Source organism: Cyrtonyx montezumae, unplaced genomic scaffold (genome assembly GCF_038088225.1).
Source record: "Cyrtonyx montezumae isolate F1298 unplaced genomic scaffold, pur_monq_1.0 scaffold_6, whole genome shotgun sequence".
Classification (NCBI taxonomy): domain Eukaryota; kingdom Metazoa; phylum Chordata; class Aves; order Galliformes; family Odontophoridae; genus Cyrtonyx; species Cyrtonyx montezumae.
The window spans coordinates 17,731,194-17,755,645 of NW_027072067.1; the positions used below are offsets into that span (position 1 = coordinate 17,731,194).

Sequence of the window (24,452 nt, forward strand, 5' to 3'; positions counted from 1 at the left end):
CACCCTGTTTTCCCCCTGGCTTCTACGCCAGCTTCCTCGAGCAGCCATGGCAGCGTCACCGCGCCCACCGCCACAAGTGCCGCCAAAGCGCGGAGCCGCCGCGGGTGGGCGGGGCCTCTGCTCGCCCCGCCCCGCGCAGATGGTGCCGCCGCGGCGGGGCGGCCAATCAGAGCGCAGCCCGTCAGCTGACCGCCAGCGCCTACCCAGGTGCGCGCCGGCGGTGGCACAGAGCGGGCGGGCGGTGGGCGGCGGGAGGGAGCTGCGCGCTCCGCTCCGCCCTTCCTCTCCATCTCCATCCGCGGATGTCGGCACCGCCGCTGTGCGGGAGAGAGGAGCGGCTGCGCGGGCAGCGCCGGTGAGTGCTGACGGAGAGGGGCGGGGGGAGCGCCACGGGGATGGGTGCCCGTGGATGGATGCTGCTGGTGTTGGTGGGGAGGGGGGGAAGTTTGCTGGCCCGGTTTGTGCGGAGCGGCCCGGCTGTGGCTGTGGCTGTGGCTGTGGCTGAAGTTTGCAGCCCCCTCTGATTTGCATGCGAATGGCGAGCGCGTCCCGGCTGCCGTCTGGCCTCGGCCGTTCACGCGGAGCGATGGGAGCGGGCGAGGGGAGCCCTCGGTGGAACAATGGGGCCCGGGATGAAGGCGCAATGTGCGTGGGGCCCGAGGCCGGCGTCCTGCGGGGTGCGGGCGGCACGCCCCGCAACGCCGACAGCCCCCGGGGTGAGGGGGGGGTGGAGGGGGGGGCTGCGGGTCGGAGCCCGCAATGTCTGAACGAGGCGAGGAACTTTTCGTTGGGAGGGATGGAGATGCGCGCGGTGTGATCGTAATGGGGCGATCGTAATGGGGCGATCGTAATGATGCTTAACGTGTCCGGAGCCGAACGCTGCGTCGGCCCCGATCGGTGCTTGGAGGGTTGGGATGGAGCGCCTCGGAGCGCTGCGAATGGCACTTAACGCGGCCGCGGGTGGACGGAGGACGGCCGCAGGCAGCGGGTGGGGGTCCTCTCCTGCAGCGCTCGGAGATGGGGCCGGACTGCCCCGGAGCTGATGGGGTGGAACGTAACGTAGTCCCATGAAAACGCACAGCGCGTTTCGGACTAAAAAAAGGTCGGTGGGGTGCTAGGAAGGATCTTCCCTTTAGCTAGGATTCCCTTTACGTAGGACAGACCTGAATAATGCCGTTATTGGCAGTAGTAGGTTTTTTTGCAACGAGTTTAGATGATAAAAGGATAAAGGTATTACGCTGTTAACTCTGAACAAGCGTTGCTGGCTTTTTTGTTGTTCGTTTTTAATTAACCCGAGTAAATTCACGCTGAGAGCATCCCAACAGGCTGCAACAAGAAACTTCTGTTCCCACTGGCTTAGCAGAGCTCGAACCCAGCTGGGAGCGAGGGAGCTCTGCTTTAAAGACACGCCTTGATGGATTTCAGTCCCGACCACGGACAAAACGCAGTCCTTTAAACGAGCGCTCGGGAAAGCTCTCAGCATCGCCGTGGCCCCGTGCGAGGAGCGGTGCTGGCTGCCCGCAGTGGCAGAGCAGTGTGGTGGCAGCAGCAGCCCCGATGCAGCAGCCTTTGTTCGAGTGCTATAGCAGCGTGGCACTGCAGCATCCAGGGAAACTTTTGCTGAGCGGTGCGTGGTGCTGCCGGCAGCCCCCGGCTCGGGCTCCCAGGGCCCCGGAGTGCCTTGCATGGCAGCACTGCCCCTACTGCAGCTTGCAGCCAGGTCGTCGTCGAAAATGCCATTGATTTGCATTGTTGAGTTTGCTGCGTTTTCCTTCTTCCTGCTGCTGATGGTAGTGCTGGGGATGGTATAAGGTCAGAGTTCATGTTTTCTTTCAGAACTTAAAAGCTTCAGAACAAATACTATTCTTATCTTTTTGTTTGTTTCACTCACGTCATTAACAGACATTAAAAGTTGTTGTGTTGTTGCTTATTTCACTTTTGAGTTCCAAGCCTATTTTTGCCTGCTTGGGAACTGCTGCTTTCCCACGTGGGCCAGACAGCAGGAAAAGACCACGCCAAGGAAAAAAAGTGAAGTGCCATTAATACAAGGGCACTGGTTGCTCACAGCACTTTTACTTCTTTAAATCAGCAAGTAGGATGGTGAAAATGTTTACTGAAGAGCCCAGCACTCTGAGAAATCAAATCACCCCCTTTTACTGAGGACTTCATCTCTGCAGAGATGGCTGTTCTTTGAAGCCCTGATTAATATAAATGAGTTGTAATTTTCTGGCCAAGCCATCCTAGTTCACATATATTATTCCATTGGCAGACATGTGGTCTCCACAGCTGTCCCCTCATTTGTGTATGAAATGGAAACACTGGTGGCATTTGTAGGTTACCATAGCTACATGAACAATACACGTGTGATACTCCATCCTCCCAAGCTCAAGATTTTTTTTTTTATTCTGGCAGACATTTTGTAGACAGAGAACTGCAGAAAATCTATGCAAAGTTTCGGGCAGCACAGACCTGCCCAGCCTGCTGTCTGTTCATGCAATGCTAATCTGCAGTGAGCCCAAAGCCAGCGCTCACATCTTCTGCAGGATGCACAGAGCTCCCATAACAAATCCTGAGCTCCAGTTAAGTAATTAGCAGGATCAGGCCTTAAATGCTGTGGTAAACACAGAATACTTTTTTTTCCCCCTGAAACAGCCTGGATCCTCAGTTGGAGGGCAGCATAGTGCCTCTCCCAGCTGTGCCAGAGGCAGCAATGCCAGCGTGGGGGCACAGGGAGCAAGGCTGGGTGCCACCAGCAGGAGCACCTGCACAGATCCACTCGAGTTCACTTCAGGAAGAAAGAGTTCCCGTGCTCATCTTCAGCTCTACCCTGAGCGTGCACCTTGCTCTGAGAAGACAGGCTCATGTTTTTTCACTCTTCCCTGGCTTAGAGCTGCTGTTGTCAGTGCATGGTAATCCTGCTTCTCTGAAACAGTGCTTGAATTTTGAAAGAAGTGAGAGGGCTACTTTGCTAAGAAACAACCTACTGAGTGTGCACGTGAGTGAGTCTGCTTTTCTAGACTCTCTTCTTGCAGCTGATTAATTAATCCTCCTCTAATTGGCTTCATGAGCCCAGTAACAGGACATGCCTCCGTGCCATTCTGAGAGGTACATGCACTAAGATACTTCAGGTTATGTTCTTATTGCTTCCTGAAGCCTTGCATCTTTATTCAAATTTTGTTTTGCAATTTAGATGTCATCTTTCATTTTTATGTGTGGCACTGAAGGAAAATACTGGATTGGCCTATTTTGAGTTGGCCTAATTCTCTTTCTCTTGAAGAAAGCAGAAGTCTTTGGCATCAGTGGGTAGAGAATTAGTGTCTGCACTTAAATTCCACTGTAAAACATTGAACGCTTTCACAACTTCACCTTCTAATTTATAAGACTTTAATTTGGTTGGTGATATAAGCCTGTATCTTCTTGACCTTCCTGCTGACCAGGCTCCCAAAAGAATGGAAACAGCATTTTGCTTGGAGCACAATTCCTAAAGATCAAGCATACAAGATGGAGCAGATACCTGTTTGTTGTTTTCATAAGTATATATACTTAAAGGGAAAAGCAGTTGTAAATAAGTCCTGAAATACTTAACAGGAAGCTGTAACTGAGAATGCATGGATGTTATAAAAGTGCCATAGAGAAATAGCTCCCTCTTACTTTATTTGGTACGATGCTCTTGCTGCATAACTCTCTCCCGAAGCGCTGACCTCTGGTCCTTGGTGGTAACACGGGGCAGTATTTTCCTTGGCCACTTCACAAACCAAATTGGTCTGTTGAACACTGCAGGCAAGACAGATGACTTACAGGTTTTGTTTAGGATTTCTAGAGATCGTCAGCATCTCATTTCCAGGCATTTAGTTAATAATAAGTTTTTATTAATAATATTTATTAATAATAAGCCCACTGTGATGGGGCTCAGACTCTCAGGCAGCCAAGGCTCTCCTGTCTCCCTGTGGGCCACGTGCTCTGTGTCTTTCATGGGTTGTCCCACAGCATAGTGAAGAACCAAAGATTAGCAGTTCAGTACTTAAAAACACAAATGTTATTTGGGACAATGACTAAGTTAGTCCAAAATCTGATAGACTGGCTTCTATATAAACACACACACACACGTATCAATCAAAGTTTGAATTGCCTTTTTTGTGATTTGGAGATGTCAGCCATTGTCATAACGAATCCCCCATATTCTGTTTTGTTTTTCATGCATCATTTCACTTATTTGGGTCCAGAAATACCTAGTAAGCGCATACCTTGCTAATGTACTGCATATAATTGCTGGGATGCAGATGAGCTACTGATTGGCCTTGCTCAATTTTTAAATTACAAACAATCCATCAATATTTACTACTCCTGTGAAGAGTGACAGAGATCCACTGCTCACAACAGGCACTGCACTGACTTGCAGATGCGTTAGAAAAAATCACTGCTTTGACCCATAGGTGGACAAGAGGTAAAGTGAGCTAGCTGGAAGAGCAGAGCTTTCCAAGGAGCTCACTGCAGCACGAGGCACCGAGCAGAGCTGGCTAAATGTTGTTTCTGAGTTGGCTGGCAAGGGAAACGAGCCTGGTATAGGCAGGCTAAACATTACTGTGCCTGGATAGATCACCTTAATTAGGTAAAGATTTATCTGTTGAGTTTTGTTAACTTAAAATAACTTGTGTTCTGCAACGTGCAGCACTTCTGGGAGCACTTATGAAATAAACCCATCTGTGGAGGAACTGCTGACTTGGCAATGATGGGACAGGGGACTGAAGGATAGACCTCCGAATTGTTTGTTAGAAAAAAACAGTGTATTTCTGTGTTGAAGCTATGTACTTGATATCAATGTATGAACTTCTAAAAGCAAGGGCTGCAATCTGTTCTCTGTCAGAGTCCAGGTGATACTTCAGACAAAAAAGGGTAAATATGAGCTATTATATAAATATATATATATATACTATATATAACATGCTCTCTGTTCTCGGTGGAATGAGATGTAGTTCTCAGGTGATGTGGTGGATGTGCTGCCCTGCGTTTCAGGCAGTACTTACTAAAAGTTTTGGGGTGAAATGATGAGAAAAAACACATGCTTCATACAGTTTATTTTCTCATTAGAGTATATCTGAAGTTATCAGTGGTGAATGGAAGAAGGCCCTCGGACTAATGAGAGCTTCATGTGGAAACCTATTCAAAGGCACAGAGAACTTGCCAGGAGTGGCAGGGGAGGGTCATTTAATACAGCTATTTGACTGGAGGGAAAATAACTTTTTTCATGGATGGGAACAAAACCTTTCTTCAGACGCTACCAAAAACAAATCTACGGCCATTTAATGGAATTACTTCTATCCCATCTCAGCTTGGCCGAGTCCCAAATCGTTGCCTCGGTGCTAACAGCCTTTCTATTAGATCTCTCAGCACCTCCCGTGATAAATCTATTTACGTTGTTATTGCTAGTCTTGAGTGAACAAGGGGTCTCCATATCAGGCAAGTCGATGTATGGTTTTATTAACGTTTACATGTAAATATAGCTCAGAAATAGAAAATTTGATCTTGCAAGCGTAAAACTCCAGGAAAAGAAAATCAATACAAGTCTATTTTATTCTAGCAGCTGGTGTCTGTGTACGCACACTACACATATAATTGGAGTAGATATGGATGTAGCTAATAATAAAATATAGATTCATACTTAATCACCCATAATTGAAAACTACATGCATAGCACAGCCAGAGGAAACAATTGCTAAAGTAGCAACAAGGATCAACAAAAAAACCCCACACCTGGCTCTCTTTTCTTCTTGCCTGGATTTACTTATTCCATATACGTGTACACATGCATACATATCTACATGTGCATTTTTAATTATAAGTCTTATAATGGGGCTGGCTTTAGGACATTCCATATGTCTTCTCTATAAGACAAATAAAAACTGAAACGAGTATCTATTGACTACCATTTCTAGGAAATGATTTTCTGGCATCATTTGCTGTAGTCACAGCTACTTACATGCTGGGGTCTTTCCCAACCATGAGGATCCTGAATGACTCATGAACTGGAGTTTGATCTAGAGCTGTGCAGGAATTAAATAATCACACTGCTGGAACGCCAGCCTGCAAGAAGAGAAGACAGTGATTTTCCTCTTGTGCTCTGTGCAGTTCTGTCGTCCATATTTCTCATGATTAAGAACTTTTCTTCTGTGCTCTGTGCTGTATTGTTTTCAGAACATCCACCAGCAAAGCTGTCTTGCCTTTTGGAGCAGTCAACAAACCAGAGCCAGAAACCTAATTCAAAACCTAGCCCAAGCTTTTAAATTCCCCCATTCTTCTTTTAGGACTATTTCCTTTTTTTAAATTACCATTTATATTTTATTATTTTTCTTAGTTATTTGGACCCCTGCTGTCTCTGCTTGCTATTGCCAGAGTCCTTCTAGTGTGAAATCCTCACGAAGCACGTACCCCCATGAGTAACGAGTTCTTCAGACCCTTTCATTTGGTTCAGAGGTTTGGAATGTGCCGAGATGCGAATTCTGCCTGCTCGTTAATTAGAAGATGCAATAATATTTCTCTAATATTTGTCTTCCTTCATTCTTTAGCCAGCAAAAACACGAAATGCAAAAAATAGTTGGAACAGGTCTCCCAAAATTAGTTCCGCTCTGTAAATTTTTGACGCTCTACAAGCTAAAACCAATTAGGTTTAAATTCTCCCTAGCATTTAAAATATACGGAAGGATATGAATGCATTACAGCACGTACAGTTGGAAATGAATGAATTTCCATTTACCTTTGATCTGTTGTTAGCAAAACACGCAGGTTAGCAGAGGGATGTGGACGTGCCATCTTTGTGGAGCTGCCCCAGGTGCTCAGCCCCGGGCTGGGGCACGTTCCTCTGGCTGCCCCAGGTACGTGTCCTGCTTTCCTGCCCAGAAGAGCTGCAAGGAGATGAAACTGGCTTTTAAGCCAACATAGAAATGATTTGGTTGGTTGTCAGGAAAGCCAATTTATTCAAATAATTTCTCTGGTAATTACATAGAATGAGGATGATAATGAGGCACATGATTCTTCTCCAGTGAATGAAATAAAAGCTTTACTACTGTGTTTGTACTAAACAGGACCAGACCCTGTGCAGGAGGAGATGAAAACTAGAGTCACGAGCACAAAACAACAGCCAGTATTTTCTCAAGATGAATCTGTTTCCTCATGAAAATAAACATCCTAAGAAAATAGGTTGAGTTTCTGATGTAAGAATATTAGTACTGAGCACATACGCCTTGCCTTTCGGGTTTCCAAGGCTTTTAAATGCTTTTACAAATTTCTCCTTCCCAAAGAGCAAACAGACTATGTAATTTGACAACCCACTGTTTGAAAGCACTTATTATTCCTGATGTTTCTAATACGACTTGTTAATGGTAATTTGCAGGAGATTTTCAAACAGGTGACAAGCAGGGTTGCAATTCCAAGGCTGATGTGATGGGCCATCCATGTACAGTAGCTGTACTACACAAGGTATCCCTCTATACTCAACATCAGTCAATGAATGAAAAGAATTATTCTCTCCCCCACAAAATTACTTCAATATTTTAGTGAAAAACACTGCACCAGATGCAAGCTTTAAGAATAAGCCCACAATAAATTGTAAATTTTAAACGTGTCAGATGTAATACGCTGTTTCTGAAGTGCAGGATTCATGAAGAGGATGCTCTGCATTTCCTCCATGGAGATAAGGCTGGGATTCTTCAAAAGAGCACAGATAAAGCGTGCTGAGGTTGTCTTCTGAAACACAGCAATTCACCTTCTCATCAGAGCTTTCCCTGCTTCCCTGGAGCTCTCCCTGAAATTAAATGCTGACTTTATTTTGATGGAATGTACGAACAGACAAAAAGATACTGTTCAAAAAGCCATGCATTACTTGCATGAAAAAAAAAAAACCCTTAAATATTACAAATCCCTGAAAACGTGTTTTGAAGCTTTCATCCCGTTACTACATATTCTATAAGCCCTTTCTTTTAACAACAAACTCCCATTTTCAGATTCTGGTATGCTTTTTAAAGTGACTTGCATCACTCAAGCTTGACTTTTCTGTATTTTACCAATTCAATCTTGTCGGTATCTTATTTCCTGGCGATGTCCATGACTTCAAAAACTTTCATATAAGAGGCTTGCTATCAGACACAATTGCTCAGTGCTTCTCTAAACAGACAGGACGGCACTGGTAGATGTGACTCTTGGGCAGTGAGCTCTCCACGTAGGTTAGCTGCAGGGATCTGGGTTGATAACCTCCAAGCCCAGGTGCAGGCTTTCTCTAGGAGCTACACAAGGTCACTGCAGCTCTTGACTGGAATAAGAGCTGATTATGGGAACACAACACTTCAGACAAGATTCTGTGCTGTGCTTCCTTCCATAACGGTTTAGTGGCTGCACATACACATACCTACAGCAGCGTGTGAGTATCTCCCTTGCGTCGTGCTACTGAAGATTGTAGTTCAAGTGCAGTGTGGCACCAATAATTCAGTTCTCCTCTACACAAAACGTGTGGCTATAGAACTGCAAACACCTCAGCTCAACGTCCTCTTCCTAAACCTGTCCGTGTCCCAGCCCAGCTGGGACCTGTCCCAACGCAGTGGGGCCAGCTGTTCTTATGGGGGGCTTGAGGCCCACAGGCTGTGTGCACCAGGCCAAGCACACCTGCCTGTCACAGCATCCCTACCCTCCGTGGGTTCCTCCTGCCCCTGACTCCGTAATGCTTTACATCCATTCTGCTCTGAGCTGAGCTCTCTGGATCCCCGTGCTCTAGCTGAAGGCTCTCCAGATCACAGAGATGGGTGCCTGCGTGCTGCCATAACTTGGCTGGATGGCACAGCCCCCAATGCCTCCTCTGAGCTTCCCTGAGCAGCAGCGGGGAGCTCAGACAGCACTCGTTTCACAAACGATGATGATGGGGAAATGAGCAAGCTGCACAAGTCATTAACAGAACATTAGCACAACAGACAATTTTCCAAAAGACTAGCTGCATTGCTTAGGCTCCCTGGATGAAAATGGCACTGTGGAGGAACGGGGAGGTGCTGCGGATCAGCGTGCGCTCCCGGCTCACAGCGAGCACAAAATAAATTGCTTGTCTTAGCCCGAGGTAATTTTCTCCATGTATCTGAGCCCTCAGACTCCCACCTAGGCATGTTTAGCATATATGGCTGCCAACCAAAATCTGCGCTGATGCTACTTGCAATATAAAGGAAATTTTTCAAGAATGAACTGCTTTAACTATGGAGAGGGTGACGTTTTGTGACAGTGGAATGGCTGTTTCTAACCAGACACCCAGATAGCCCTGTGCCAACTACAGTTCCTTTTCTCAGCAGTTCTAACAGTGTCCATTAATACAACTGCCCCAGAAGTGACGTTTCACCTTCCCGTGGCCAAGAAAAAACATTTAGCATCTAGTTTTTGTAGTTGGCAAATTAACTACAGACACTGTGATGAACAGGGTTTTTTGGGGGGGACTGTTCCTCAATGTCCTGTTCTTGTGATGTTAACTTTACTTTTTGCTTGGATCACCCCAACAACCAATCCTCCCTCTTCCCTCCTCCCCAGGAGCACTGCAATGAGGGACCTCCTGCTCCAGAACCAGGAGCCCCTGCCCCGCTATCTTCCCTTGGCAAAACAAATACTCCAAGTCGAGCAGCTTTCACAACTCAGACAGAAAGGGATCCTCCCCACTGCATTTCTAGGAGGGAAGAAGCAGGAATGATGATCACATTTTCACTCCGCAAGAAATATGAGCACACTGATAGCCCAGACATCAGCTGAGGATTTGCTTACTGACAGAAATGTGGTTTCTTAATGCACTGGGAATTGAGAGGTGCTATGGAAAACGTATTTATTTAGCCCCTAGCAAAATAATTCCCTCTATGTATCTCCCATAAAATTAAGCGTTATTTCTGTTGATAGCAAGTTCACACCTGTAATGTCTGTTGCAGTGGTTTGGTGCACTAGAAAAAATGGATTTCATAAACAGAAAGGGAGGCAGAGAATGCTAAAAGCTGATGTCTAAAGCATAACGTCGATGCTGAGCCTCACTGGGACAGCTTGCACTGCACCTCCTGGGCCTGACACTATTTCCTCACCCAGTACTTTTTGTTAAACGTATTGTTTCTAACAAAAGTATACTGTTTTGACCCTTCACCAATCACAAGACCCCCATTAAACATCAGTGTCTGAAAAAAAAAAAGATCTTATGTGCCCCTTTTCTGGAGGGGGCATTAACTGTGTGGCTTTCCAAAACTGAAATCTTTTGAACCAGTCCCCTGACTTCTCACTGGTCCTAAGGCATTCAGCCACTATGGAGCTGCTGTATTTCTTTCTAACAAACCCCAACCACAGTAACTCGATACAGAAGGATTCTCACCAGGCAAAAACACTTGAGATATCAGCAAGTCATCACCACGCACTGGCACTCAAATTCTTAATTCAGCCTCTCTGACTTCAGTGGGAGTTGGGAATCTGCTCCTTCCCAGGAGCCATGCCTGGTTTATCTGCTTGTCTCTGCAGTTATTCATCAGTGGTCATTTTGAACCATATACTGTCAGAGATTTTTTGTTTTCAAAGCTTGTTGATGGATAAGCTGAAGGACACCCAAATCCACCACAGCACATATAAACCACAGAGCAAAAGCAGCCATTACTGTTTAGTTATATTTAATATGACAGCACGCTTTTCCCCACTGATAACTGCCACCTTTTTTAGCAGAGCAATGGATGTGGTTTCACAGCATAAGCAGCAGGTAACACACAAGTCCACGATTTGGCCTTCCCCCATGCTGTGGTCATTCACAAAGCACAGCACCGGAGTAATCTGAGCACATGGAGCTGATCAGAACTTACTGTTATATTACAGAGGATTTTCACTTCTAGCTTCATCCATGCTGCCCTGGGCTGAGCAAGATTGGAGACGATTAATGTGCAGATCTTTTCTGAAGAACATCTTCCAGTTGAATGGAATTAAATCCATTTGTGGTAGAAAACAGCTAGAGAAGAGAAAGTGTCACTGTTAACTTGTAAAGTCGTACTGCTACAGTGATCAGAATATCAGAAGTCTATTCAGTTAATCCAGAAAGGCCTTCTCAGCAAGGAGGGACAATAAATGTAATGTGTAAGATGACAAATATTCAACAAAGAAAGGACTGAATTAAACATTTTTATTTCCAGAACCTGGACATGCTCCCCCACATTTTAAAAAGAAGCTCTGAACTCTTCTTCAGGCAGTTTCACTTTTAAAAGCATTACACGATTCCTATAACGACATCAGTGCTAACACATCAGTGGGGACTGCAGCTTTACAAGGCACAGATGTCCTTCTGTGTACCAACCTGGCAGTACTGCCTCTTGCAGGGCTGTCTACCTGGGTGCACACTGCTGCCCAGTACTGCTGCTTTTCTGCCTCACTCTGAGCCAGTGCTGCAAAGCTGGAAGAGAAATGTCCATATTGCAAGGGAGCAGGTCATGTACGCTGGCAGCTCGAGGTTTCTTTAGTAACTCTGAGATCATTATCAGATGAAACCATGAATTAGTACATGGCAAATGCTCCAAGTGCTGGAAAATCTGGAATTAAATCAATTAAATTTCTGACATTGTCAGCGCTGCTGAACTCCATTCTGCATCAGCTACAAATGGATTGTTACTGAGAGAAGCTTCTATAAAAGCCAGAATAACTCAGTTTCTGTCACCTTCCTATCGCTCTGTGGTAGTATACATTCTTACAACTACAGTGCCATTAGGACTTTTTCCAATGCACTTAAATGTCCTATTCAGTTCTTTCACAGTTCAGAGTTATTTGAGAAGGAATGTTTGTTCTGCATTTGGCTTTTCCCCCCTCCAGCACCATCTTCTCATCTCTAATTGAAATCTTAACTAGCAGACAGAAAATCTAACCCAACAGGGTCAAATGCTTTCTGGCCAACGTTCCTGTTTCTCTTCTTCCAACATACAACCAAAGAACAAATAACAAGGCACCAAAATAGAAATGCTCTTTGGTGGGTACTGCTTATTGCCATCTGAAACACGTTATTGGGTCTTGCAGTAATTATGTATTATAAACATCATTCCTGTCACCACTATCTAGGTGACTAGGACTACTTTTAGAAGTTGCCTTTAGTTCTTTTATTTTATCCAGTGATATTTTTGGTGGGCTTTGATGAAGCTGAAGCTTCACTGTGTTCCAGTTAAAAACAAAGCAGCTTTTTCCTGATTTCTTCTACTATAGTTTATCAGTGTTTCCTCCTCTTCTTCAGCCAAAGCACAACGTGAGGGTTTCCAGATGATTCATCTCTTTTCGTAACTGCCATAATCAGCACAGCACGAGATTCAGCACGGCCTCGCCCTGGTGCACCGAAACGCACTCCTTATGAGGACTCCACTCTAAACATATATCAATTCTGTAGCTGATTTGGTAATTTGGAGTTAGGGTAACTATCCCACGTGACACACAGTACAGTACAAACAGCTAAAATAAGGACAGTGCAGGCATTTAATCATATTTCGTGTTACTGTTCAGTTTTTAGCTGGATTAAATCTAAACTGTTACCTGGAATTGATTAGATTACCTTGGATGAATGTTGTCAAAGTTCTTATGCATTTGATTTGAAACTTAAGAGACACATATTTCTAAGCCATAATTCTCTATACCCAGAATACAAGTCCTTGGGATAACACTGTCAGCCTGCAATCTATTTGGGATCGTGTTCTGAACGCTCGTTTGGTATCTGCCTGTACTCAGAAGCACGTCCTGCATCTTCAACACTTCCTAAGCCATTCAAACAGACACTGAATAGTAAAACTGAGGGAGATCTGGAAGTTTTCAGATGCTTACCTATATTTTTATAGAAGTCACTCCAGAACAATCAGAGTTTTCTCATGCAAATCTGAAATAGAGAAATCTCCAAACTAGACGTACCTTGCTGTACCAAGTATGAATTTTCTTAAGGGATCTGAATGTTAAAATGTTTACAACTGTTGTCACAGTCCTTTTCTTTAGAGGATGAAGAAAGGATATATGAACTCTATACATGAGTATAACATTTCCTTATCTGTTTTCAGGCACGGATTTGTAGAAGACCCTGGAACACAGAGGAGCAGCTGAGAGCCTTCAGACTGTTTTTTATCTTCTCTAACCTTAGAAAATCAGCTTTCATCTTCTGGATGTCCGAGCCTCTCACACCAAACTTTACATTTCCTGCCTGACGACAAATTACGCTCTCAGTCTGTTGTTCTTTTAAGGGGCTGGGGAGCTGAATTCACTAGCTGACCAGCATGGCTAAGCTTAGATTAGTTCTAACTGTTTGCCAGGTGGTGCTAGAATTGCTAACGAATTCATTAACTGAGTCTTCCGTACAGAGTAACGAATGTCCCCAGCTTTGTGTATGCGAAATCAGGCCATGGTTTACACCACAGTCAACATACAGGGAAGCCACAACAGTTGACTGCAATGACCTTCGCCTAACAAAAATCCCCAGCAATCTTTCCAGTGACACTCAAGTCCTTCTGCTACAAAGCAACAATATCGCAAAGACCACAGACGAACTCCAACTGCTATTTAATTTAACAGAATTAGATTTTTCACAAAATAACTTCACAAGTATCAAAGACGTGGGGCTCTCAAACCTTACTCAGCTAACTACTTTGCACCTGGAGGAAAACCAGATCATGGAGATGACTGACTACTGCTTGCAAGACCTTTGCAATCTTCAGGAGTTATATATAAATCATAATCAGATCAGCAGCATTTCTGCAAATGCATTCTCTGGCCTGAAGAATCTTTTAAGATTACATCTCAACTCCAACAAATTGAAGGTTATTGACAGCCGCTGGTTTGACTCTACTCCTAACTTAGAGATTCTCATGATTGGAGAAAATCCAGTGATTGGAATACTAGATATGAACTTCAAACCACTCTCCAATTTAAGGAGTCTTGTTTTGGCAGGTATGTATCTCACAGACATCCCTGGCAATGCCTTGGTTGGTTTGGATAGTCTTGAAAGTCTTTCCTTCTATGACAACAAATTGGTAAAAGTTCCTCAGCTCGCACTTGAGAAAGTTCCAAACCTAAAATTCCTAGATCTCAACAAAAATCCAATTCATAAAATCCAAGAAGGTGATTTTAGAAACATGCTCAGATTGAAAGAGCTTGGAATCAATAACATGGGAGAGCTGGTTTCTGTGGATAGGTACGCGCTGGACAACCTGCCTGAACTTACAAAGCTGGAAGCCACCAACAACCCAAAGCTGTCTTACATCCATCGTTTGGCATTTCGCAATGTCCCCGCCCTGGAGAGTTTGATGCTGAACAACAACGCCTTGAACGCTGTCTACCAAAAAACAGTGGAGTCCCTCCCAAACCTGCGTGAGATTAGCATCCACAGCAACCCCCTCCGGTGCGACTGCGTCATTCACTGGATCAACTCCAACAAAACCAACATCCGCTTCATGGAACCTCTCTCCATGTTCTGCGCCATGCCTCCAGAGTACAGAGGACAACAGGTGAAGGAAGTGCTAACACAGGATTCAAACGAGCAATGTCTTCCGATGATCTCTCACGAGACCTTTCCGAATCACTTAAACTTGGACATTGGCATGACGGTGTTTTTAGACTGCAGGGCCATGGCAGAACCCGAGCCAGAAATTTACTGGGTCACTCCCCTCGGAAATAAAGTAACTGTTGAAAGCCTCTCTGACAAATACAAACTGAGCAGCGAAGGCACCTTGGAAATCTCCAATATTCAGATTGAAGACTCCGGGAGGTACACCTGTGTTGCTCAGAACATTGAAGGAGCTGACACGAGGGTCGCCACAATCCGGGTGAACGGAACGCTTCTGGATGGCACCCAGGTTCTGAAGATCTTTGTGAAGCAAGCTGAATCACATTCCATTTTAGTTTCTTGGAAAGTTAACTCCAACGTCATGACTTCCAATTTAAAATGGTCATCAGCTACTATGAAGATTGACAACCCTCACATTACATACACCGCTAGGGTCCCCGTTGACGTACATGAATACAACCTCACGCATTTACAGCCTTCTACAGATTATGAAGTGTGTCTAACTGTGTCCAACATCCACCAACAAACACAAAAGTCCTGTGTTAACGTTACAACAAAAAATGCAGCTTTTGCGCTAGATATTTCAGACCAAGAAACCAGCACTGCTCTGGCAGCAGTAATGGGATCGATGTTTGCTGTAATTAGCCTTGCCTCCATTTCTGTTTACATTGCAAAAAGATTTAAGAGAAAAAACTACCACCATTCATTGAAAAAATATATGCAAAAGACCTCCTCAATCCCCCTGAACGAGCTCTATCCTCCACTTATTAATCTCTGGGAAGGCGACAGCGATAAGGACAAGGATGGTTCTGCAGAGACCAAGCCAACCCAAGTCGACACATCCAGAAGCTATTACATGTGGTAACTCAGAGGATAATTTTGCTTCTGGTAGTAAGGAGCACAAAGACTTTTTTGCTTTATTCTGCAAAAACGAGAAGTTGAAGACTTTTGTATTTTTGACTTTGCTAGTTTGTGGCAGAGTGGTGAGGACGGGTGGATATTTCAGAATTTTTTAGTATAGCGTATCGCAATTGTTTGACACAAATGGCAGCTTCACCTAGCTTCCAGATTTCTTTTCTTTCTTATTATTTTTCCCTTTCTCTTTTTTTTTCGTTATCGTGCTAAACTTAATGCTGTTCTAACTACAGTGCTGAACAAAATGAATGAGAGGCTGGGGTTACCCTGTGATTCGAAAGTAGCACAACCCCATTCTTCTGAAGCCATCAGTAGAGTACAGTATCTTGCAAAGCTAACATACAGTTTTGAAACTGCATTGAACTAGTTTTGTAACGCTGGTCTAAGGACTCAAACTGAGAAAAGGAGACCCTGAAGGATGTTAGTTGACTGTACTGTAATGTTGTATCAACTGATTTGAATGTTTTTGACTTTGGACAATGAGTTATCTTCTTTTTGTAGTAGTTGAAAAGGTTTAGGTAAAGCTAACAGGCAATAGAAATATGTACACCCAGGTTTTTAGTGTAACAGACTAAATGTTAATTGCTCTCTTCTTTTTATTATCTTTAGTAGACACTTTTGAAGAACACTAGAGTTTTGTTGCGCTTAAGCCATCACCACATGGTGTTTAACCCAGGCGGAGCTACGACAATTTTAGTTTCCTTCTGTTGTTTTTTTTTTAATTATTATTATTATTTTATTTAATTTTAGAAGTCACAATAATGTATTGGTTTTAGATGTCACTAGTTTGGCTGGTGATCATGTTTTGACATAAAATATACCCAAAATGTCATAGAAAAATATTGTGGGGTTTTTTTTTTTTTTTTTTTGTATTGATGGGATTACATTTCTACTAAGTTGCAGGGTTGGGTTTCTTTTGTTGTTGTTTTTTATGCATCTATTGTAATAGTGTTTTCTCTGGACTGGATGCAAAATAGTGAAACTAATTAGAAAACTAGGTCTGGCTTTTAGACTGTAAGTCACATGCAGAATCAAAACTGTTTGGCATAGGATACACAGCAAAAAAAAATCAGCGTATTAAAAAACTCCTTTTTGTATACTTTTCTGTTTACATTCTGAGCTAAGACGTAAAGGAAGCTGACATTTAGCTGTCATTCTGATCAGTTAGGACAAAAAACAACTCAGTGCTCCCAAACTGAAAGAGAACAACCAAATCCTGGCATACACATGTCAAACAAACAAACACATCATGAATGGGATTCATGTTCCTTCAAAAGCAGAAATTAAGATAGCTAAACCTAACCAGACAGAAATAATATTCCAATATGGAACCGATACGGCCCAATACGGAACTGCAGTTCCACCAGGTTTAAGTCAGCCAGTACTCTGAGCATTGCACTGAAGACCTCAGCAAGCATTGGTGTTTGTGTGTGCACTGGGTGTAACATAAATGCATCACTGACAGTTGAGCCTACAGAAGCTTTGTACGTTGTCTTTTCTGAATCCACTGGAGTTCTCAGCAGGACTGCACACGGTCACAGCAGGGGGGTTCTGGTGGAGCGTGTGGTTGCAGTTACACTGGATACCTAAATCAGCAAGCACAGAGTTTTTTATGCTTTATGACCACTTATCGATGTGCAACCTTTTAAATGTTTTTACATGCCAAATGTTCTTAGTGAGTAAAAGTTAATTGTTACAACAATGGATGTGCCTGGATTTTGGGGTTGAAGTCTTTTTTTTTTTTAACTCGCTAGTTTAGCAAAACAAAGAAAAATTCAGTGCTCACCCGAAATTGTAGACAGAAAACTTCCAACTTCTCTCTCCCCTTCAGCCAGCAGTCTGGAAGTGAAAAAGTCAGCATAGTTTTACTAAGAGTGTTTTGGTGTGAAATGCTCAGTCTCTCTCTCAGATACACACCTTGCCGATCCGCATTTCAATGTAAAGCTGCTTGAAGCTATTAATTATGCATTTAAATGAAGTGCTTCTGCTATACACAATCTTTTATATGTTCATGAGATCTCACATTCTTAATCACGTGGCAGTTACGTGTTAGGATTAGGCAAGAGTCCTTTGATCACAGAGAAGCAGCACGCGGGAAGCGTCCGTGCGTCACCTTCTCCCTATTTATGTTAATGCAAAGTCTCCTCTTGCCTTCTCCTCCAGAAAAGCTTAAGAGCAATAATTACCACCTTGTCTATATGCTATTCTAACCTTAAACTGCCTCTACCATTATCACAGAGATGATGAATTAAAACTGGGATCTCTTCTGCACTGAAGATTCGCTGTACCTTTTCCAGAGAAAAGGACGCAGTGAGGACAAGGTTGACAGCAAAATTACAGCTTCCAACTTGCACGACATCCTAAAATTGTCTTGAGAAAGTAACTATCAAGCAGGTGTAAGATGCAGCAGAGCAGGCCCCTTCCTTCACCACCCTCCTGCCATGCCACTAGCACACCTGAGCCTCCTGTCCAGCGTGTCGGTGTGCAGGAGGGGAAGCAGTGTCTGATGCGATCCCTGCCACTGGGGAAATGATGTGCCTGTTCCTGCCCGCAGACCTATTTGGCAGTTTTATGTCATCTGTTATCGTTATAGCGCAGCGCTGTTAAAGAACAGCGAGAGAAAATGGCCTTATGACAGTCACACACTTCTGGATGTGCTGATCTGTAGTGGTTCAGGGGAGCTGGTGTTGCTGGGCTCTGGCAGAGAGATCCAGGTTCCCTGAGAACAGCTCGTCAGCTGCAGCACCCTGTTAGTGCCACACGTTCTGCACATGCAGCCACCAGTGACATGTATTTTCAGCCTTGTAATCTGTCCCCTTAGAGCTCTGTACAGTTCTGGAAATTTAAAATCCTGCTAATAAAAGGAAGAAAGAAAAAAAAAACACAACAGTGGGTAAGAGATTAATGACATGTGGCATATAATCGTAGCAAATAACCTTCAACCTTGTCCTAGCCATTCTGTGCTTGCAGTTTGTTGTAAGCAAAAATAAAAATATTCTCTTTGCCTAATTGCCTTCAAAATATATTTGCATCTACCATTCACTGGAGACAAAAACACCCCTGGTTTGCTCAGCACCAGAGACCGAGCCTGGCTGCTGTAAAGCAGTATGGGAAGAGCCACAGTGATCTTTCCTTCGGCTAACTGTTTAGAAATGCTATGTAAGAGTAGATATCTCATACCCAACCAAACATTTGCAGTATTACTTCCACATGATAGCCCAACAATGAACTATCCCTGAGCCCTGAAGAGCAAGCTGCTCATTCAAGTGTGGTATCCAGTACCACATCTGCATTGCACTTCCTCACCCGAACTCTTAACATCCTCTTGTATCAAGGATCTTCTCAGCCATGGACCCACACTCACAACTGGACGTGGACTACAGCACACAGTACCACAGATGTGTGTTCCTGCTGCAGGATCTGCCTTCTCAGCGCACCGTGCCGACCCCAGCACCCAAGGGTGGGGTGGACATGCTAACACTGCACTTCATCACAAAAACCCCAAGTGCCTGCGCTGGAGAGAGCAAACGCTGCTGCACGAAGTCTGAGTTAAAACACTGCTGCTGCATCCCCATGGGAGAGTCCTGCTACCAAAACCCCAGATAAGATCCCGGCAGTGTCCCACACAAGTGGATGTTTCACATTTCCCAGAACTGCCATCATTTCAGCCCTTTCTTTTTCTGCTGTTTCCAACTATAGAGATATCTGTGCTGGAGAACTTTCACCCCCTGCCCCCAGCCCATCCCTGCAGCATCTGCCTGGCCCCTCCTGCCCTCTGTCACCAAACCCCATTCAGCCCTGCGAATCTCAGGATCTCATGAGAGGTCACCAAAGGACTTGGAATTCATATAACTTTGCAGATCCTAGCTTTTCCTGCCAACCCTTCTCCCTTCACTCCTTACCCTGTTTTCCTTTCGGCCGTTTCCCTTTGGGGAGCACACAGCAGTGGCCAGCAGCAGGACGTGGCTCATGGCTCAACCTGGAACACGCAGTGCTTTGGTGCTGCCCCTCTGCCTCCACGTTACTGCACATGGACACAACTTTCCCCTTAGCAAAAGAGCTCCATGTCTTCCCACGTCTCTGCTCCACATCTTTTTCCTTATTTCTGAGCACATGATGAACGTCTGGTACTTTTTCTACTGGTATAAAAGCAACAACAGACTCATTTTTCTTTTCAGTAAAGGTGACTTACCATAATATTTTGTGCTCTTGTATATTTATGTCACGTAAACCAAAGGAATGCTGAATCTTAACAGGTTTTCAAATACAAGAAATAAACACACTGCAAAAGACAACTGATCATTAAGTAGACTTTTCATAAGGAAATGAATGAGTTATATAAGCTTATATCTCGTTAACTTCAGTGATGCCTCAGCTCTGGAATGAGGTAAAGCAGATCCTAATGGAGAGCTTCAGGAAGCATTAACTCACCTGAAATCCTGGATTGCTCTCGGACATTTTCTGTGGAATTCTGTAACGTGGTGCCACAAAGATCACTTGAAACCACAGTCCTCATTTCAGTTATGGGAATGGTGAGAATGGGATTTAAATCCTACTATCCTTAGTGTGTTATTAATGGTTTTCAGAGATCTAAACGAGGTCTGCATCCTCAGCAGCTGCAGTTCCAGATTTCTGCTCACGACCACAACACCTGGAGGAGAAATTCCGAGCAGATTTTGTTATAACAGCAGCTTTTCCCACTGCAGCCTATTCTGCTGGACTTAGTTCTAAGCGAGATGCAATACATCAGAAAGGATCAGGGAGGGGAAGGAAGAAAAGTGATCACTAGAGTGTCAACCTCGTCCAGATCCAGAGGTCCTTTCATGTGGAAAGCCACAAAGACCACACAGCACATTTAAGGACTGTGCAGAAGCTAACAGTGGCCAACTCATTGCTCTACAACACAAGCACGTGCTCATAACTGATATTTTTGGTTTCAGGTATGAAATTATCCTTTTATACTCAAAATCTCATTTGAAGAGGTCTCTCTAACAGTAGTAATAAAAGGCTTTGTAGGGAAGGGTATGAATAAATTCAGCCCTCACAAATCATCTCAGTGGTTTTGCTCGTATCATCAACTCAACAAACTTCTGCCAGCTGCTGTGGGAAACCAAGCCAAGCACTCAACAAGCAGCACGGGCTGCAGCCCAAGCGCTGCACTGCTCTGTGAGCAGCTCCCAGCACCAGCAGCGCACCTCCCCTCGCACAGCACTGAGCCCTGGGGGTGTCCCTCTGCTGTGAGTGCAGCTGCACAACGGCCAGCACTGCAACTTTCCAACACCAACCTGAGCGTATCTCAGGGAGCACTGAAATGAAAGTGCAGATGTTTAAGTGCATTGCTAAATAGCACTGCCAATGATCGTCTTCCATTGCAAGAGCTATTTAAGGCTGTTTGCAAGTCTCTAAATGGCAAACTGAAATTGGTTTTGTGGAAAATGATGTTGTTAGCAGTTACTGTACTGCTCCCCATCCTCCTGTAGCACAGAGTTCTGCTGTCACACATCACATGGGGCCAATGATGCAGGAGTGGCTTCTGTGCCTTCAAGTTCTTTCATGTCCAGACTGACTCTGAGAGGGCTTGGGAATGTTCAAAGTTATTGACCACAATGACTTTTTCTTAACTCTAAGTCTTTAGGAATAAAGTCCAGGAGAGCTCCAGTTGTATTTTAAGGGGATTTGGACGATGAATTTCCTTTGGAACAATCTGGAAATCTCATCTCAAAAAACCTTGTAGTTGGTGTGTGTTTGCCAGTGATTCACTCTCCCTCCATCTTACCTCATGAATTCAACTTACACAAAGTCTCAGATCCCTATCCTAGAATCATTGCGTGGCTTAGGTTGGAAGGGATCTCAAAGGTCATCCAAACCCTAGTCCTCCTAAAGTCAATATGAACCATATAACTCACCTCTGCAGGCAACAGCTTGTTCCAAGGAAGTGATGGGAATGTCGCTGAGAATGCATGCAGGAGTCTTCATAGATAGACACTAGGGAGAAACAAAACAAAACTTAATGAAAAGAAGATATTACAAACCATGTACAAGTGCACATTATTTCTTTCCAGTCCTCTCCTCTTTAATAACACCGTATTTATTCTGTTTTTCCTTGGATGAACCAGTTCATGCTTTGCTAGTGAGTATAATCAAAAGCTCTGTGAAAATATTCCCCATACCTTTCTCATGCCAACAGTCCTTCTTGTTAATGCAATTACAATTAAAAAAATCATACTCCAAATGAACAAAGAAATTCTATTAAATCTTTCTAAATAAAGTCTCAGACGAAGGCTGTATGAGCAGATTTCCTTGTATCGTTCTCTGATCCTGCTCACTGCCCCACTGGCTACGTCAGATGAAAACACTCCTGGACAACAGGGCAGCCCGGGCACACGGAGTGCTGCTCCCTGCACAGTGCAGCACGTGATGGTGCTCCCGTGTAAGCTGAGCTGTGAAGTTGGGCTGAAGGCACAGCCCTGTCCTTCCTGCCTCTGCTGCAGCACGGAGCCTTGTCTCTATCCCAGATGAGTAAGACAAATACTGCAGTTATCCCGGCATAAAGAACATAACCTTGTGTCAATAAAGGCAAAGAACCTTTTTCTCTTCTGACACACTGTAAACAGAGCATCCTCTCAAATCTTTCACCTGGCTCTGCACCTACACTTAGCAGTAAGCAAACAGAAGCCTAATAGTGTGTGTCAGATGATCATCTGATAAAAGGCATGCTTTGAATGAAAATCTGACCTACAGTATTAAAGCTATTTAATGACTCAAATCATATGCAAAACAAGATTAGTATTTAGTAACTTCTTGATCAATATATATGGAAATCTGCATAGGAACTATGAACGGTCCTGACAGAAGCCCCTGAACAGATGGTGTTAAAGAGTTAATAATATTTCAGGTCCTGTTATCTAAAAATGCAGAACATCTTCCAATACCTTAAAGCCACACTTCCTTCACTCTCTTCTGTTGCACATACCTTTCTGTGACCCCTTGGCAAGCACTCAAGCTTCTCGTCCCTCCAAGCCTCCTAAAACAGCCGTTTGCTATGGACTGCAGGTGTCTGGGACAGAAAGAAACCGACAGTCAGCTCTCAGGAGGATGTTACCCTTCAGCACGTCAGAGCAATCCCTGCGTATAAACCTGGAATCCTCCAAACTTTTGATCCCCCAAGCAAAAAAAACCAAACATCTTTCTCTTAAAGAAATTAAAACAAGCAAAAGGAGCAGAGAATGTGATTAGAAAGAACGGATGAGGAAGGGGAATGCACATAGGCTGTAAGAATTCAGAGTGGTCACGTTAACTACAGTTCGGTACAAAGAGTAACAGCATCAGGGAGAAATGGGCATCATTTATTGCAGACATTAACAGCAAATCGAAGGACAGATTACCACGTGGTGATGGAAATGAAGGCCGGAGGGCCCGGAGCTCCCTGCCTGCCTTCCCTCACAGCAGAGGGCACACATTTCAGCTGCTGCTTCTTGCATCAGGCTTAAGTATGCGTAGCTAAGCAAGGCTTTTAAATTTTCAGAAAAACACAAAACCTGAATTAGATTTACACAGAAAAATGCTGGAGTCCTTGGCTAAGCAGCTCCAACCACGTTTTTTCTTGCCGTCTGCTAAATCTCATTTGTAATCTGAACTTTCCTAAGTTTTCCAGTGCTCAGACTTTTATTAATACAAATGCACTGTGACAAACCCATGGTGGAATGGGCAGCAGGCCTGCATGCACAGAATGCCAATGACGTGTGCCACACATTAAACCAACCCCATCGAAATGGGAAATCCTGCTGCCACCAGCCTGACAGTGACAGCCTCCACTCTGATGCAGCACCTCATTAGAATAAGCAACAGTGCAATTAACTCCGTGTTCACATACAATCTGCGCTCTGACAATGAATAATTCTGCTTCAATGAAGATCTCAGTGTTTGACTTGCAAGTTGTGCATGCCATGGAAGCACACCCGGATGACTGATGAGATTCTTTCTGCTTTAATTGCAATTCTTCATAGGAATACAGTGTTCCTTCAAGCAAAATAGCAATAAATCACACACACGTCTCCCAGTTGCGTGAGGGAGCAGCAGTGCTCTTGGTATTTCATGCTATGACTCTGTGCATCGCTCTTCCTCTCCTCTTTGCCACTTATACTACAACAGGATGGAAAAGATGTTCAGAAAGTTTGCATGTTGAGTTGTCCAATGGCACTCACTGAAATGACAGTGCTAGCCAGCAGCTGATGTACAGCTATTAATAAAGGTTCATTCCTCCACGTTTGGAGCCATCCTTCTGTTTTATTCACATAATGACTGAACTCTGTGGGAGGAGATGGCTCCGTGATGCCCAGCAGTGCACACATGGGGGACACGACCCATCCCACGGAGGGCTCTCACCCTTCAGACAGAGCTGGGGAGAAAAATGGGAACCACCACCCAAGGCACAGCTCAGTTCAACGCTACTAAAGATCTACTAACAAAATTATCACACAAAATGAACTGCAGATACGGCCACGATATTACAACACCTCATTCAACCTGCAGCCCAGGCACAGCAAAGCACATAAAGGGGACAGACCTCCTGACAGACAGACAGGACAACACTGCCTGCACGTCTAATGTTCCAACTGTAAAAGACATGCAACCCAAGAAGCCAGACAGCTCTCCACATACGCACTGTGTGCATACACACTAAGTATCAGATGTTAAAAATGCAGCAAAATATTGTTCTTTCCATGCAGTGCTTTTATCGGATTTTCTACAAAGTAACATATAAAAATCACAGAGAGAACTAAGCACTGTCTATTGAGCTGGCATTTCAAGAAAGCAACTAGAATGCATAAATATCATTAAGCTTCAGTGCCTTAGGTACAACATTACTTATTATGGAAAAAAAAATCCATTATAATTACAGAAGAAAAGAGGGAAAAAAATGAGCTTACACAGGAATGGAGACACATTATAGACAGGATCCTGCTCAGCCAAAAATCACAGCGGC

At 44.2% G+C, this 24,452-nt stretch overlaps 1 protein-coding gene and 1 long non-coding RNA gene across 2 annotated transcripts; one reads left to right on the plus strand and one right to left on the minus strand.

The window, feature by feature from the left end:
* The first annotated feature begins 306 nt into the window (after positions 1-306).
* Positions 307-16,463, plus strand: LRRN1 (leucine rich repeat neuronal 1). Its single transcript, XM_065749930.1, has 2 exons — positions 307-355; positions 13,053-16,463. Exon 2 carries the CDS (start codon positions 13,266-13,268, stop codon positions 15,414-15,416), a length of 2,151 nt encoding a protein of 716 aa, XP_065606002.1. The 5' UTR covers positions 307-355; positions 13,053-13,265; the 3' UTR covers positions 15,417-16,463.
* LOC136057255 (uncharacterized) lies at positions 6,866-20,203 on the minus strand. Its single transcript, XR_010623004.1, has 4 exons — positions 19,898-20,203; positions 17,253-17,305; positions 10,842-10,984; positions 6,866-7,798 (listed from the first exon to the last, which is right to left on the minus strand). It is a non-coding gene; the product is annotated as an uncharacterized LOC136057255 (long non-coding RNA).
* Positions 20,204-24,452: the final 4,249 nt, after the last annotated feature.